The following is a 12,956-nucleotide window of genomic DNA, read 5'->3' as shown; positions in this document are numbered from 1 at the left end:
TGTCCTCAGGGCCTCCAGGCCTTGGTCCTTACATTTGACTCCAGATAAATCCCTTCAAATATTTTACAGAGTCTGGCTTTCTCGTTAACAAGCAGCTCACACATATAGTGTCTCAGCAGTGACAGATGCTGGCCCACCCCGAGGTCAGGATGACTCAGCAGGGATCGAGTTTGTGGGCGTCATGCTCCAAGGCCCGGAATAGGAAGTTGGTGCTCATTCCTCACATAGTGGGCAAATCCTAGGGCAGGAGAGGGGCGGGCAATGCCAGAGAATGGTCCCCACCTGGGGCGGTCTGACGGCCAGGGATGCAGAGAAAGAGACGCCTCCCACGCTCCCGGAGGGCACGAGCTGTGGCCACCCCAGAGGGTCCGCCTTCCAGAGGGAGAGTTCAGGATTTGGCCACGATCAGGGAAGGAGACGCTGCGGGGGGGCCCTCCTGTTGGAAAAGGGCAGCGGTGGGAAGGGGGTGCTGCCACAGGGCCTCTGGGGAGCGCGCGGGCACACAGTACCAATCTGCGTGCATACACATGCCCTGTCCCTGCAGACGGGCCAGGCAAGGCCTGCCCATGGCCAGCCATCCAGGTGATGCTCCAGGGAGGGCCAGGCCTACTGGGGGGCAGAACCCTGTGGCTGTCCAGGATACCTGGATGTGAGTCTGGGAAGGATGGAGAAGGGTGGAGGAGCGCGAAGAGCCCCTAGGGGTTGCTGGGGAACACAGATGAGCCTCTGACCCACCTGTGTCCTTACCTGGGCCAACTGGGCCACCTAGTCTTGCTGACACCTCCCCAGACCCCTGGCACCCACCAGACTCCCCAGGCGTGCTGTGTGCTCCCCTATGCCTGATGACAAACGGTGGCCTCAGTGTAGAGGTGGGCACTGTGGCCCCTGGCTCCTGGCTCACTCCTGCCTCAGTTTCCCCAGCTGTAAATTGGGGATTATCACTGGCTTCAAAGGCTGGAGTGGAAAGTGGTGGCCAAGAGGTGCCAAGAAGTGGTGCAAGCGTGTGCCCTACCTTGGACACCCCTCTCCAGGGGGTGGCTCTCACCCTGGCCTGGGCCCTCTGGGGTCTGCGCAGCCCACCCTTCTGTGTGAAGGCGGCTGGTACACATTCCTGGGCAAGATTCTGCACATTCTGCTGGATTATGAAAGAGGTCTGTGACCCAAGAAAAAAGGGTCAGAAGTGCCCGTTAGGCTCTCCTGTGTGGCTCAGGTCATGTGCTTCTGTGAACTCGCCCTATGGCCTTGCCCCGAATCCCGTGATGCAGTGTGACCTGCCCAGGCGCCGGCGGCACTTTCATGTCTGGCTGGGAAAGTCGGATTTCAGCACTAATCACTGGGGCTGCCGCCTGCAATGAGCCCACGGCTTGAGCTCTGGGGCCCACCCAGCTCCTTAAACACGCAGAACCTTTGCTAGCTGAGCCAGGGTCCCAGCTGTGGGGGGTTGGGGATAGAGGGGTGCAGGGATCCCAAAACCCAACCCGGGGCCAGGTTTTACACAGGCCTGGACTGAGAAGTGGGGCTACAGGCTACAGGTGCTTGATACCCCGGGGGGGCCCTGGAACAGGCCTGGAGTGAGAAGCGGGGCTACAGGTTACAGGTGCTGGATACCCCAGGGGGGTGCTGGACACCCCAGGGGGGCGGATAGAGGCAGCCAGGCAGCCTGAAGACCCTGGGGGAAAACACACACAGGCCCCCTCTGCTCTCTGGTCACTGCTAACTGGCCAACTGGCCTTTGAGTCCACTGACCACAGCTAAGCCCACAGCCATCAAAACCCACCCCTTACACCCTTCACCCTTTAGGGAGGGGCTCAGAGACAGTTGTGGCGATTCCTACTTCCACCCACAGCCCCCCGACCCTGGGCCTGTGCCGAGTGTGGGTGGGTGACATCATCTTGCACCCAGAGCTCCAGACTAAAGGAAACCCTGGCTCCTGTCTCTGGCTCTTCCCTCCCTCTCTTTGTTCCCTTGCTCCTTTCTTTTTGCCAAAGGAGAAGACAGTGAGGCTGAGGGCTGCTCAACATGCACAGTGAGCAGGAGATACCAGCACATGGAGGGACGGTCACAGCCCGTGCAACTGGCACCTTCACACACGGAGGCCTGTGATTCCCAGACACCTGGCACTGGGGCAAATCCCATTCCACAGCCAGAAACAGGCTCGGCAGGGCCAGGTGGATTTCTCAAAGCCTTGGTTGCTTTTGGCCTCATGCTAGCTGGACAATGTCTCAGCTCACAGGTTCCTAAACGCACATCCGCCCACACCAATCTGCTGAGGAGTGACAGCCATTGGGAGGAGACCCACCTCACTCCAGGGACCCTGGCACCGTCTCCCATGAGGCCAGGTGTCCTCAGCCACCCGCAGCCAGAGTCCCGCGAGACCGATGGACGGCCTGCCCCTGCGTGACGGCACGCCTGGGACTGTCCCAGCAGGCTCCCATGCTTCACCCAACTGGGACAGGGAAACAGGAGGGGGCTACTTCTACTCTCAAGGCATGGAGGAGCTGTCTGCAGGCCACTTCCCGAACACCTATGCGCTTGGGGAACTGACTGAGACTGAGCCGGGGTATCTTCTCCACGATGCGGTGAGCCCATCGGGCCCTTCTTCTGAGAGCACCTCCCTGGAGGTGGAAGCCCCTGAGGCCCACAGCATCTTCTGAACCTGTGAGTTCCCACTTACTGAGAGCTCGCCTGGGCCAGTGCCGGTCCACAGCTGTGGCCGGGACTTTGAGTAGATGCTACCCTACTCACTATGCAGAGCCAGCTGGGGCCCAGGGAGGTCAGATAAACTGCCCAAACCAAATCCAGGCCCAGCCAGAATCTCAACTCCAGCCTTTGCGCCTTCTGATAAAACCCAGCATCGCTTGAATTTCCAGTACACGCTGCCAAGTCTTTGTCAAGCAATAAATAACCCACACAACCCTACTGTCATGCCAAGTTCCATATGGCCATCCAGAAAGAGACACATGGAGCTGGTTCCTCTCACCTTTATGACCAGTGAAAAGCGCACCAACATGAAGACACGCGTGAAAGGACCTCATCTCCTAACCCGACTGACAAGCAAGGGATTTTTTCCACTCCCCGTCAGTGGGATGGTTCTAAGCACCGAGGCCAACCCATTTCACACGATTATTTCACAAAAAGAAACTTTCTGTGGGACGTGCCTGAGCGACTGAAAAGACAGCCAGCAAAACTGAGAACCTTGTTCTCAAATCCGTACCCTCTCCCAAGGCAGCCTCAGAGGCCCAAGGGCTGAGGATCCAGACCCAAAAGCCACTGTACCTTCCGTAGGATCAGGCTCAAGGACTAAGGGGGTAAAAGGTGCCCTTTCCCTTCCTAAGCAGAAAATTCTGGAACCCAACCTTATGTGTGATCATTTAAAAATATATATATATCAGCCGGGTACACTGGCTCATGCCTGTAATCCCAGCACTTTGGGAGGCCGAGGGGGGCGGATCACCTGAGGTCAGGAGTTCGAGACCAGCCTGGCCAACATGGAGAAACCCTGTCTCTACTAAAAAATGCAAAATTAACCAGGCATGGTGGTGCATGCCTGTAATCCCAGCTACTCGGGAGGCTGAGGCAGGAGAGTCGCTTGAACCCGGGAGGCAGAGGTTGCAGTGAGCTGAGATCGTGCCATTGCACTCCAGTCTGGGCAAAAAGAGCGAAACTCCGTCTCAAAATTAATTAATTAATTAATTAATTAAATTAAATAAATCACTTTCTATGGCTTTTCACTGCTCCAGGAACAATGTCCACAGATCAAACGCCCAGCCTCTCCTTCACACCCTGGAGCGCCCATCCTGCCCACTGGTCCGGGCTCCAGGCTGCCCCCTGTACCTGTCAGAAGTCCCCCTACAAGGGCAGGGTCTCCCTTCCTGGGACATCCACTGCCCTTCTCCGAGCTGAAGTCAGAATGACCTGAGAATCAGCTTGGAGTTCTACCAGCCTCAGCCAAGCCCACCTCTGCGACAGCACTCCTTTCGAGGGGGCACCAGCTGCAGGGAGTCTGTCCCTTACAGACCCGTGACCCCGTGACAGATGAATAAAGTACAGACACACAGATATTCTGCTCTGCCAGTCCAGCTGAGGGTCCCAGCCACTTATAGGCTCCCTGCTGAGTCCTGTAAACAGTTGCTACTTGGCCCTGATCAGCTAGTCAGACGCGCATTTATTCAGTATGATTAATTAACAAAAGCTTGAGTCAACACCATTAGAGTGTAACAGACATTGTGGACTTCCCGAGTAAAAAGCATTTAAGCCCCCAGGGTCTTAAGATTATATGCGTAAACAAGCTAGCTAGGTAAACTACTCTGCCTTTCTTTTATTACTATGTTTATTTGTTTAACTAAAGGTAAACGGATCAGGCCGCCTTCAGCCAGAGCTAATTACCAAAGTTATGCCAACTTCTTGGCCTTCCAAGATTTGTGTCTATTTCTTTTTTTTTTTCTTTTTTTTTTTTATTGATCATTCTTGGGTGTTTCTCGCAGAGGGGGATTTGGCAGGGTCACAGGACAATAGTGGAGGGAAGGTCAGCAGATAAGCAAGTGAACAAAGTTCTCTGGTTTCCCTAGGCAGAGGACCCTGCGGCCTTCCGCAGTGTTTGTGTCCCTGGGTACTTGAGATTAGGGAGTGGTGATGGCTCTTAACCAGCATGCTGCCTTCAAGCATCTGTTTAACAAAGCACATCTTGCACCGCCCTTAATCCATTCAACCCTGAGTGGATACAGCACATGTTTCAGAGAGCACAGGGTTGGGGGTAGGGTCACAGATCAACAGGATCCCAAGGCAGAAGAATTTTTTCTTAGTACAGAACAAAATGAAAAGTCTCCCATGTCTACCTCTTTCTACACAGACACGGCAACCATCCGATTTCTCAATCTTTTCCCCACCTTTCCCCCCTTTCCATTCCACAGAACCGCCATTGTCATCATGACCCGTTCTCAATGAGCTGTTGGGTACACCTCCAAGCCGGGGTGGTGGCCGGGCAGAGGGGCTCCTCACTTCCCAGTAGGGGCGGCCGGGCAGAGGTGCCCCTCACCTCCCGGACGGGGCGGCTGGCCGGGCAGGGGGCTGACCCCCCCCACACCCCTCCTGGTCGGGGCGGCTGGCCAGGCAGAGGGGCTCCTCACTTCCCAGTAGGGGCGGCCGGGCAGAGGCGCCCCTCACCTCCCGGATGGGGCGGCTGGCCAGGCGGGGGGCCGAACCCCCACCTCCCTCCCAGACAGGGCGGCAGGCTGGGCAGTGGGCTGACCCCCCCACCTACCTCCCGGACGGGGCGGCTGGCCAGGCGGGGGGCTGACCCCCCACCTCCCTCCCGGACAGGGCGGCAGGCTGGGCGGTGGGCTGACCCCCCCACCTCCCTCCCGGACGGGGCGGCTGGCCGGGCTGAGGGGCTCCTCACTTCCCAGTAGGGGCGGCCGGGCAGAGGCGCCCCTCACCTCTCGGACCGGGTGGCCGGCCAGGCGGGGGGCCGAACCCCCACCTCCCTCCCGGACGGGGCGGCTGGCCGGGCGGGGGGCTGACCCCCCCACCTCCCTTCCGGACGGGGCGGCTGGCCGGGCGGGGGGCTGACCCCCCCACCTCCCTCCCGGACGGGGCGGCTGGCCGGGCGGGGGGCTGACCCCCCCACCTCCCTCCCGGACGGGGCGGCTGGCCGGGCGGGGGGCTGACCCCCCCACCTCCCTTCCGGACGGGGCGGCTCGCCGGGTGGGGGGCTGGCCCCCCCACCTCCCTCCCGGACGGGGCGGCTGGCCGGGCGGGGGACTGACCCCCCCCACCTCCCTCCTGGACGGAGCGGCTGGCCGGGCGGGGGGCTGACCCCCCCACCTCCCTCCCGGACGGAGCGGCTGGCCGGGCAGAGGGGCTCCTCACTTCCCAGTAGGGGTGGCCGGGCAGAGGCGCCCCTCACCTCCTGGACAGGGTGGCTGGCCGGGCGGGGGGCTGATCCCTCCACCTCCCTCCCGGACGGGGTGGCTGGCCGGGTGGGGGGCTGACCCCCCCACCTCCCTCCCGGTCGAGGTGGCTGCCGGGCGGAGACGCTCCTCACTTCCCAGACGGGGTGGCTGCTGGGTGGAGGGGCTCCTCACTTCTCGGGCGGGGCGGCTGCCGGGCGGAGGGGCTCCTCACTTCTCAGACGGGGCGGTTGCCAGGCAGAGGGTCTCCTCACTTCTCAGACGGGGCGGCCGGGCAGAGACGCTCCTCACATCCCGGACTGGGCGGCAGGGCAGAGGTGCTCCCCACATCTCAGACGATGGGCGGCCGGGCAGAGAGGCTCCTCACTTCCCAGATGTGATGGCGGCCGGGAAGAGGCGCTCCTTGTTTCCTAGATGGGATGGCGGCCGGGCAGAGACGCTCCTCACTTTCCAGACTGGGCAGCCAGGCAGAGGGGCTCCTCACATCCCGGACGATGGACGGCCAGGCGGAGACGCTCCTCACTTCCCAGACGGGGCGGCAGCCGGGCAGAGGCTGCAATCTCGGCACTTTGGGAGGCCAAGGCAGGCGGCTGGGAGGTGGTTGTAGCGGGCCGAGATCACGCCACTGCACTCCAGCCTGGGCACCATTGAGCACTGAGTTAACCAGACTCTGTCTGCAATCCCGGCACCTCGGGAGGCCGAGGCTGGCAGATCACTCGCGGTTAGGAGCTGGAGACCAGCCCAGCCAACACAGCGAAACCCCGTCTCCACCAAAAAAATACAAAAACCAGTCAGGCGGGGCGGTGCGCGCCTGCAATCGCAGGAACTCGGCAGGCTGAGGCAGGAGAATCAGGCAGGGAGGTTGCAGTGAGCTGAGATGGCAGCAGTACTGTCCAGCTTCGGCTCGGCATCAGAGGGAGACCGTGGAAAGAGGGGAGAGGGGAGGGGGGGAGGGGGAGGGGGAGAGGGGAGGGGGGGGAGGGGGAGGGGGAGAGGGAGAGCGATTTGTGTCTATTTCTATAACTATCTCTAATATTTTTCCCACCAGAATGATTGAACCCCAACACACCTCCCTCTCTCAGCAGGGTCTGCCTGTTCAGAGGACACAACTTCTCCTTCTTGCCTTCTTGCCTTACACACAGGGGCAAGAATAGATTCACTCTTGCAGAGAGCACATCCCTTTCTGTTACTGAAAATCACTTTCCAAAAAAAAAAAAAAAAGCAACACATACACACATACTCGCCACACACACAGGTGGGTCACATGTCCAACGCCCAGCTGGAAGCCACAGGCTCTCCCCACTCCTGTCCTACTACGATTTTTCCAGGCTTTGACCTGCCTGGTGCCTCAGAGAAACCACACAGAGCCCTGCTGAGTCTTGCCCTCGGGGCATTCTCACGTTTATGAAGAAATGCCTCCCCCTCCCCCTTCTCCCCAAAGTACGGTGTGGCAGAAAACAGCGCCAACAGGTCCTGCCAGTCAGAAGCCACTCCCCCGATTTCATGGCTCAAGACCCCAACTATAAATTAACCCTTCCCACCTTGAATGTGTACACACACTACTGAGATCCAGGCCGATCCTTGCCATGGGATGAACCTGAGAATTGCCAAGACCCGCCTTCCCACGCCACCCAACCAAATCATGTGGTATCTGGTACAAGTGATTTTCCCCGAAATCCCACAAGAAAACTATTTTGAGGCCGGGCACGGCGACTCACGCCTGTAATCCCAGCACTTTGGGAGGCCGAGGCGGGCGGATCACAAGGTCAGGAGATCGAGACCATCCTGGCTAACACGGTGAAACCCCGTCTCTACTAAAAATACAAAAAAAATTAGCCGGGCGTAGTGGCGGGCGCCTGTAGTCCCAGCTACTCGGAAGGCTGAGGCTGGAGAATGGCGTGAACCCGGGAGGCGGGGCTTGCAGTGAGCCGAGATCGCGCCACTGCACTCCAGCCAGGGCGACAGAGCAAGACTCCATCTCAAAAAAAAAAAAAAGAAAAGAAAACTATTTTGAAAAGCAGTTCTCTCTGGCCTGGTGAAGAACACACCAGCACCATGCCCACCAAAACAGGAGCCCCATGGCTGTTTCCCAGAGTAACCTGGGACCCGCACGTCCATTCACTGCATCACAGACTGAATCTGCAGCCAAGCTCCGCTCTCTCACTACTGGGCAACCCTCGGGGGGATCCCTTAGCCTAAACCAGCACCAGTCACTACCCGCACACGATTTTATTACTACTGTTTTCTTATGAGTCAGCCCGTGTCACTGATTCCTGACGAGCTGGTGTGGAGAGCAGAAATGAATAATTTTCTTTTTAACTGCAATTTTCCTTTTCACCAACCAGTCAGCAATCGGAGCTTTAACAATAAACCGGTTGCTCAGTTACTCCACGTGGGTGCCACGCAAGAGGCTGGGAGTATTGCTCAGCGGGGCCAACGGGAGGCTGGCACTTGCCTGAACCGCTTAAGTGGGGGAATGAAATGCCCACCGAAGGGCAGGGCAGGGACCCTGCTGCCCCGTCACTGAAGATATTCCCAGCCTGTGGGGAGAAGTGTAAAAGAATGAATGAAAGAAACGCACGTGGTTTCTGGGACCAATGACCTTAGCCTAGAACGGCCGGGACGGTCCAGGAACGCAAAAATGTAGAGATGTGGGAGCCAGGGGCGTAGTGATTGATGCAAGGATGCAGGGACCCAGGGACTACGACCTCCCAATCCCCGGCCCGCGCCCCGTACTCACGCACGCAGTGGCAGGCCACGAGCTTGGCTGCCTCCTCGGGCACCGGGCAGGTGGGGAAGAGCGGCTTGAGCAGGTAGGTGGCGAAGACCAGGGCCACGATGTACTGCGATGAAGGCCGGATGATTAGCAGCTCGATCCAGAGCTTGAGGAAGGCGGGCAGCGAGCGGTAGACGTCCAGCATGTAGGCGTAGTCGCCGCCCGATTTGGAGATGGTGGTGGCCAGCTCCGCGTAGCAGAGCGCGCCCACGATGGAGAAGACGCCGCACGCGGCCCACACCACCAGCGCCAGCCCCGGCGAGCCTGCCTCCTTGAGCACGCCCGTGGGCGTCACGAAGATGCCCGAGCCGATGATGGCGCCCACGATGATGGCCACGCCGTTGAGTAGCGTGACGTCCCGCTGCAGGGTCACGCCCTCGCCCTCGCCTGCCGGCGCCGCGCCGTCCGCGCGCTTGGCGGCCAGCATCTTCTCCCGCGCCTCTTCCTTCTCCCCGGCCACCGGGGCCGCTAGCGCGCGCCGCTTCGGGCTCGCACCCGCCATGCTCTGCTTACCGGCCGGGCCTGGGACACCCGGGAGCCGCAGCCGAGAGAGGATTGTGCGCGCCGCTCGCCGCCCGCAGCTGCGTCAGGAACCCCGCCCGCGCCGCCTTTTAGGCCCCGGCCCGCTGGCCCCGCCCACCGTCCGCGGCTCCTCCCCGCCCCGTGGCCCGGCGGCGGCCCTCAGCCCCGCCCCCTCGACCCAGCTCGGAGCACGTGCGTCGTCCGGCCTATCCTGGCAGGCGATTCCCAGGCCCGCGTGGTCCTCGAAGGCCCCCGTCCTCCTGCGCCATGGAGACCCCGGCCTCGCGACCTACCCCCCCGGCGCCCGCATCATCCCAGCTCGTCCTCCCGGGTGCGCCTGGGCGGGGCCTGGCAGTCAGGGCGAGCCCCTTCACCCACTGGCCCGCAGCCTCTCGTCAAGCCTGGGAGCGGGCAGTGCACCAGGGCTGGCCTGAGGCCAAGGATGGGGTTTGGGGTACCCCCCGAAGGGAACCTAGTCTCCTGTCCCGGATGGGCCGAGGGGATGGAACCGCCCCCACAACCAGCTCCTGGGGCACGGGGGAGGGATGAGAGGATGACCTGAGGGGAAGCTCCTGCAGCCTCCTTCCAGCCTGGGGGCTGCATCAATGTGGCTGATGAGCCGCGAACTGAGACGAGGGAAGAACCGAACCGAGGCCACCCAGTAATTCTCATTGTATCCCAAAAGAATCTTGCCAAAGATGGCGATCCGGTGCCCGTAGCTTTGAGAAGCAGTAATAACACAGGGCTTTGGGAAGCCAGCAATCTGCCTGAGCTCAATTTAATCAACAGAACCGGGGGTTCACCGGGAGCCATAAGACCCCCACCCCCAAATCTAGCTGGGGAATTCAAAGGCAGGCTTCAGTGTGAAGGGGCTTTAAAGCTTGTTATTCCTGGGGAATGCGAGAGGCATCTTAGCTAAAAAGGGTTGAGAGGTAATTTCAGGTAGAGGCGAGAGCAGGATGCCAAGGCTCCTAGGCCTGGAAACGGGAAGGAATATAAATACTGCCCCGAGATTGACCAGACTGGTGAGCAGCCAAAGACCTGTTCAAAGGGTGTGTGTGGGTCAGGGAGGAAGCTCCTCGGTATCACCCCCACCCGGGGTTCCTTGGCGTGTGTCCTAACGAGTCCTTGGAAGCTCACAGCAGGCATGTGGGGAGGCCTTTGTTCTGGGTGAGCGTTCAGCCTCCCAGGGCAAACACGCAAACACCGGTTGCAGAGCTGGGTGTTCACAGCAAGACAGTCTGCTGGGCAGATGCCTCTGGAATCCACAGAATTCTGAACAATAGCCGTGGTGGAGGGGGGGTCAGAATCCCTGTCGTGCTGGGACCTCTAGCTGCAGCCAGGAATGTCCAGGCCCCACCCCGGGGAGGGGGCGGCTGAGGAATGCCACGGCTTGTCATTCCGGACCTTGCTCGCCCCCCGGTATGGCGGGCATTCCTCTGCAGTGATAAAACCAAGCGAAATCTCAGCAGCCCAGGCAGCCACCGGCAGGGGAGTGCGGAGGTCGCACAGATACTAACTTGTAATCTGCCGTCCACGCTGCTGGCTGTGGAAGGTGCAGAGAGCCCTCCATCCGCCCTATTCTTCCCGCTGTGCCTGCAGAGGGAAGGAGACAGTACCACCATGGCTGGGCAAACTCACCGAGTGCTCACTGAGTCCTCCCCTAGATAGCTTCTTGTGCAATAGGGTAGGTGCCAGTTAGGAGCAAGGTTAGAGATTGTAGGGCCAGATTTTTTGCTTAGGTTCAACTACGCAAAATAAAAATAGACTTTGCATGCATTTCAGGCACTGGGCTGACGACCGGCCACCAGGGAGGCTCCGCCCCACTTCTTAGCTTTGGCCCCAACGTTAGTCTTGTTGCTGCTCTCAGGCGTGCTCTGCGTGTCAAAGATGACTTGGAGGCTGGGCACGGTGGCTCACGCCTGTAATGCCAGCCCTTTGGGAGACCAAGGTGGGAAAATCTCTTGAGCCCAGGAGTTCAAGACCAGCCTGGGCAACATAGGGAGACCCCGTCTCTACAAAAAATACGAAAACTAGCCCAGCATGGTGGTGGTGCACCTGTAGTCCCAGCTGCTGGGGAGGCTGAGGTAGAAGGATCACCTGAGCTGGGGAAGGTTGAGGCTGCAGTGAGATGAGATCACGCCACTACACTCCAGCCTAGGCGACAGAATGAGACCGGTCTTTTTTTTTTTTTTTTTTTTTTCTTTTGAGACGGAGTCTCGCTCTGTTACCCAGGCTGGAGTGCAGTGGCGCGATCTCGGCTTACTGCAAGCTCCGCCTCCTGGGTTCACACCATTCTCCTGCCTCAGCCTCCCAAGTAGCTGGGACTACAGGCGCTCACCACCATGCCCGGCTAATTTTTTGTATTTTTAGCAGAGACGGGGTTTCACGGTGTTAGCCAGGATGGTCTTGATCTCCTGACCTCGTGATCCCCCCGCCTCGGCCTCCCAAAGTGCTGGGATTACAGGCGTGAGCCACTGCGCCCGGCGAGACTGGTCTTGAAAAAAAAAAAAAAAGATGACATGGAAGCAACAGTAGGAGACGGGGTCAGAGTTCAGGCCCGTCCATCCGTGGATGATGGATAAACCCAGCGTAGTCCGCCATCCCTTGGAGCGTCATTCAGCTGCACACAGGAAGACGCGCTGCAATGTGCAGGACCCCTGAAAACACTGGGCTGCGTGAAAGGGTCAGTGACCACGGGTTGTATGATTCCGAGTGCACGAATGTTCAGGACAGGCGGATCCAGAGAGACGGACGAGATTCGTGGCTGCTTAGGGCGGGGGGAAGGGGCGATGGAGAGTGAGGGCTGAGTGGCTGGGGTCTCTCTTTGGGGAGATAACATGTCTTGGAACTAGATGATGGGGATGGTTGCCCAACACTGGGAGTGACTTAAACACCACAGATTTGTACGTGTTTAAATGACTAACGGTTAATGTTATGTTATGTGTGAACTATACATCCAAAAGATAAAAGCAGTTCAGGCCTAGAATCGAACGGTCCTGGGTTCAGATCTCACCTCTACCACTTGCTGGTTAATGTGGCACCAGGCGAGTGACTCGGCTCAGCTTTCGAAGTCTCAGTTTCCTCTTCTGTGAAGCAGGGAGACACCTGCACCCACCTCCTGGGGACCAGCAGGTAGAAGACCCTGAGCCACTGGCATTGCCATCACTGCAGAACTGTGCTCCCAGGGCCAGCCGGTGGAGGACCCTGAGCTACTGCTGTGTCCCTGTCACTGCAGAGCTGTGCTCCCAGGGCTGGCGGGTGGAGGACCCTGAGCCGCTGGTGTCATCCTCACTGCAGAACTGTGCTCCCGGGGCCGGCGGGTGGAGGACCCTGAGCTGCTGGTGTTGCTGTCACTGCAGAACTGTGCTCCCAGGGCCGGCCGAATGCCTGGCTTCCACCCTCAGACTTTCTTTCCAATGTGTGCGGAGGGAACATGGAGGGACAGCGTCGCAGCAGCCCACACTTGCTGTGTCAGGCGTGGTCTCAGTGGCTGGAGCGTGAAGATGGAGGCGGGGATGGGAGTGGGCGGCCCTGGGTCAAGGGACACCTGGAGCCCCCAGAAACTGGAAGAGGCAGGAGGGGTCCTGGAGCCTCCCGAGGGAGTCTGGCCCTGCCACCACCTTGATGTTGGCCTCTGGCCTCCAGGACTGTGAGAGAACAAGGGGCTGTTGTCCTAAGCCCCTGTTTGCAGACAAAAGGAATAATCTCGACATTGAAAAAATATGGCCTTAATCTTTAGTGCGTAG

General features: G+C 59.4%; 1 protein-coding gene across 6 annotated transcripts in view; it reads right to left on the bottom strand.

Moving 5' to 3' along the window:
* The window catches only part of LOC101135276 (putative L-type amino acid transporter 1-like protein MLAS), a 49,055-nt gene extending 39,764 nt beyond the window's left edge, over positions 1-9,291 (bottom strand). For 3 of the 6 annotated variants that reach the window (XM_063699549.1, XM_063699550.1, XM_055365476.2), the window contains exon 1: positions 8,650-9,290. In XM_063699549.1, coding sequence (XP_063555619.1) covers positions 8,650-9,187 — 538 coding nt within the window. In that variant the 5' untranslated portion in view covers positions 9,188-9,290. Of the gene's footprint in view, positions 1-8,649 lie in introns of all 6 variants that reach the window. The other 3 variants (XM_055365482.2, XM_055365483.2, XM_055365481.2) reach the window with 2 other exon arrangements.
* Positions 9,292-12,956: the final 3,665 nt, after the last annotated feature.

The sequence above is a fragment of the Gorilla gorilla genome, chromosome 18 (assembly GCF_029281585.2).
Source record: "Gorilla gorilla gorilla isolate KB3781 chromosome 18, NHGRI_mGorGor1-v2.1_pri, whole genome shotgun sequence".
NCBI classification, from domain to species: domain Eukaryota; kingdom Metazoa; phylum Chordata; class Mammalia; order Primates; family Hominidae; genus Gorilla; species Gorilla gorilla.
Note: the sequence above shows the minus strand (reverse complement) of the source record. Positions and strands in the feature narration are given on the sequence as shown.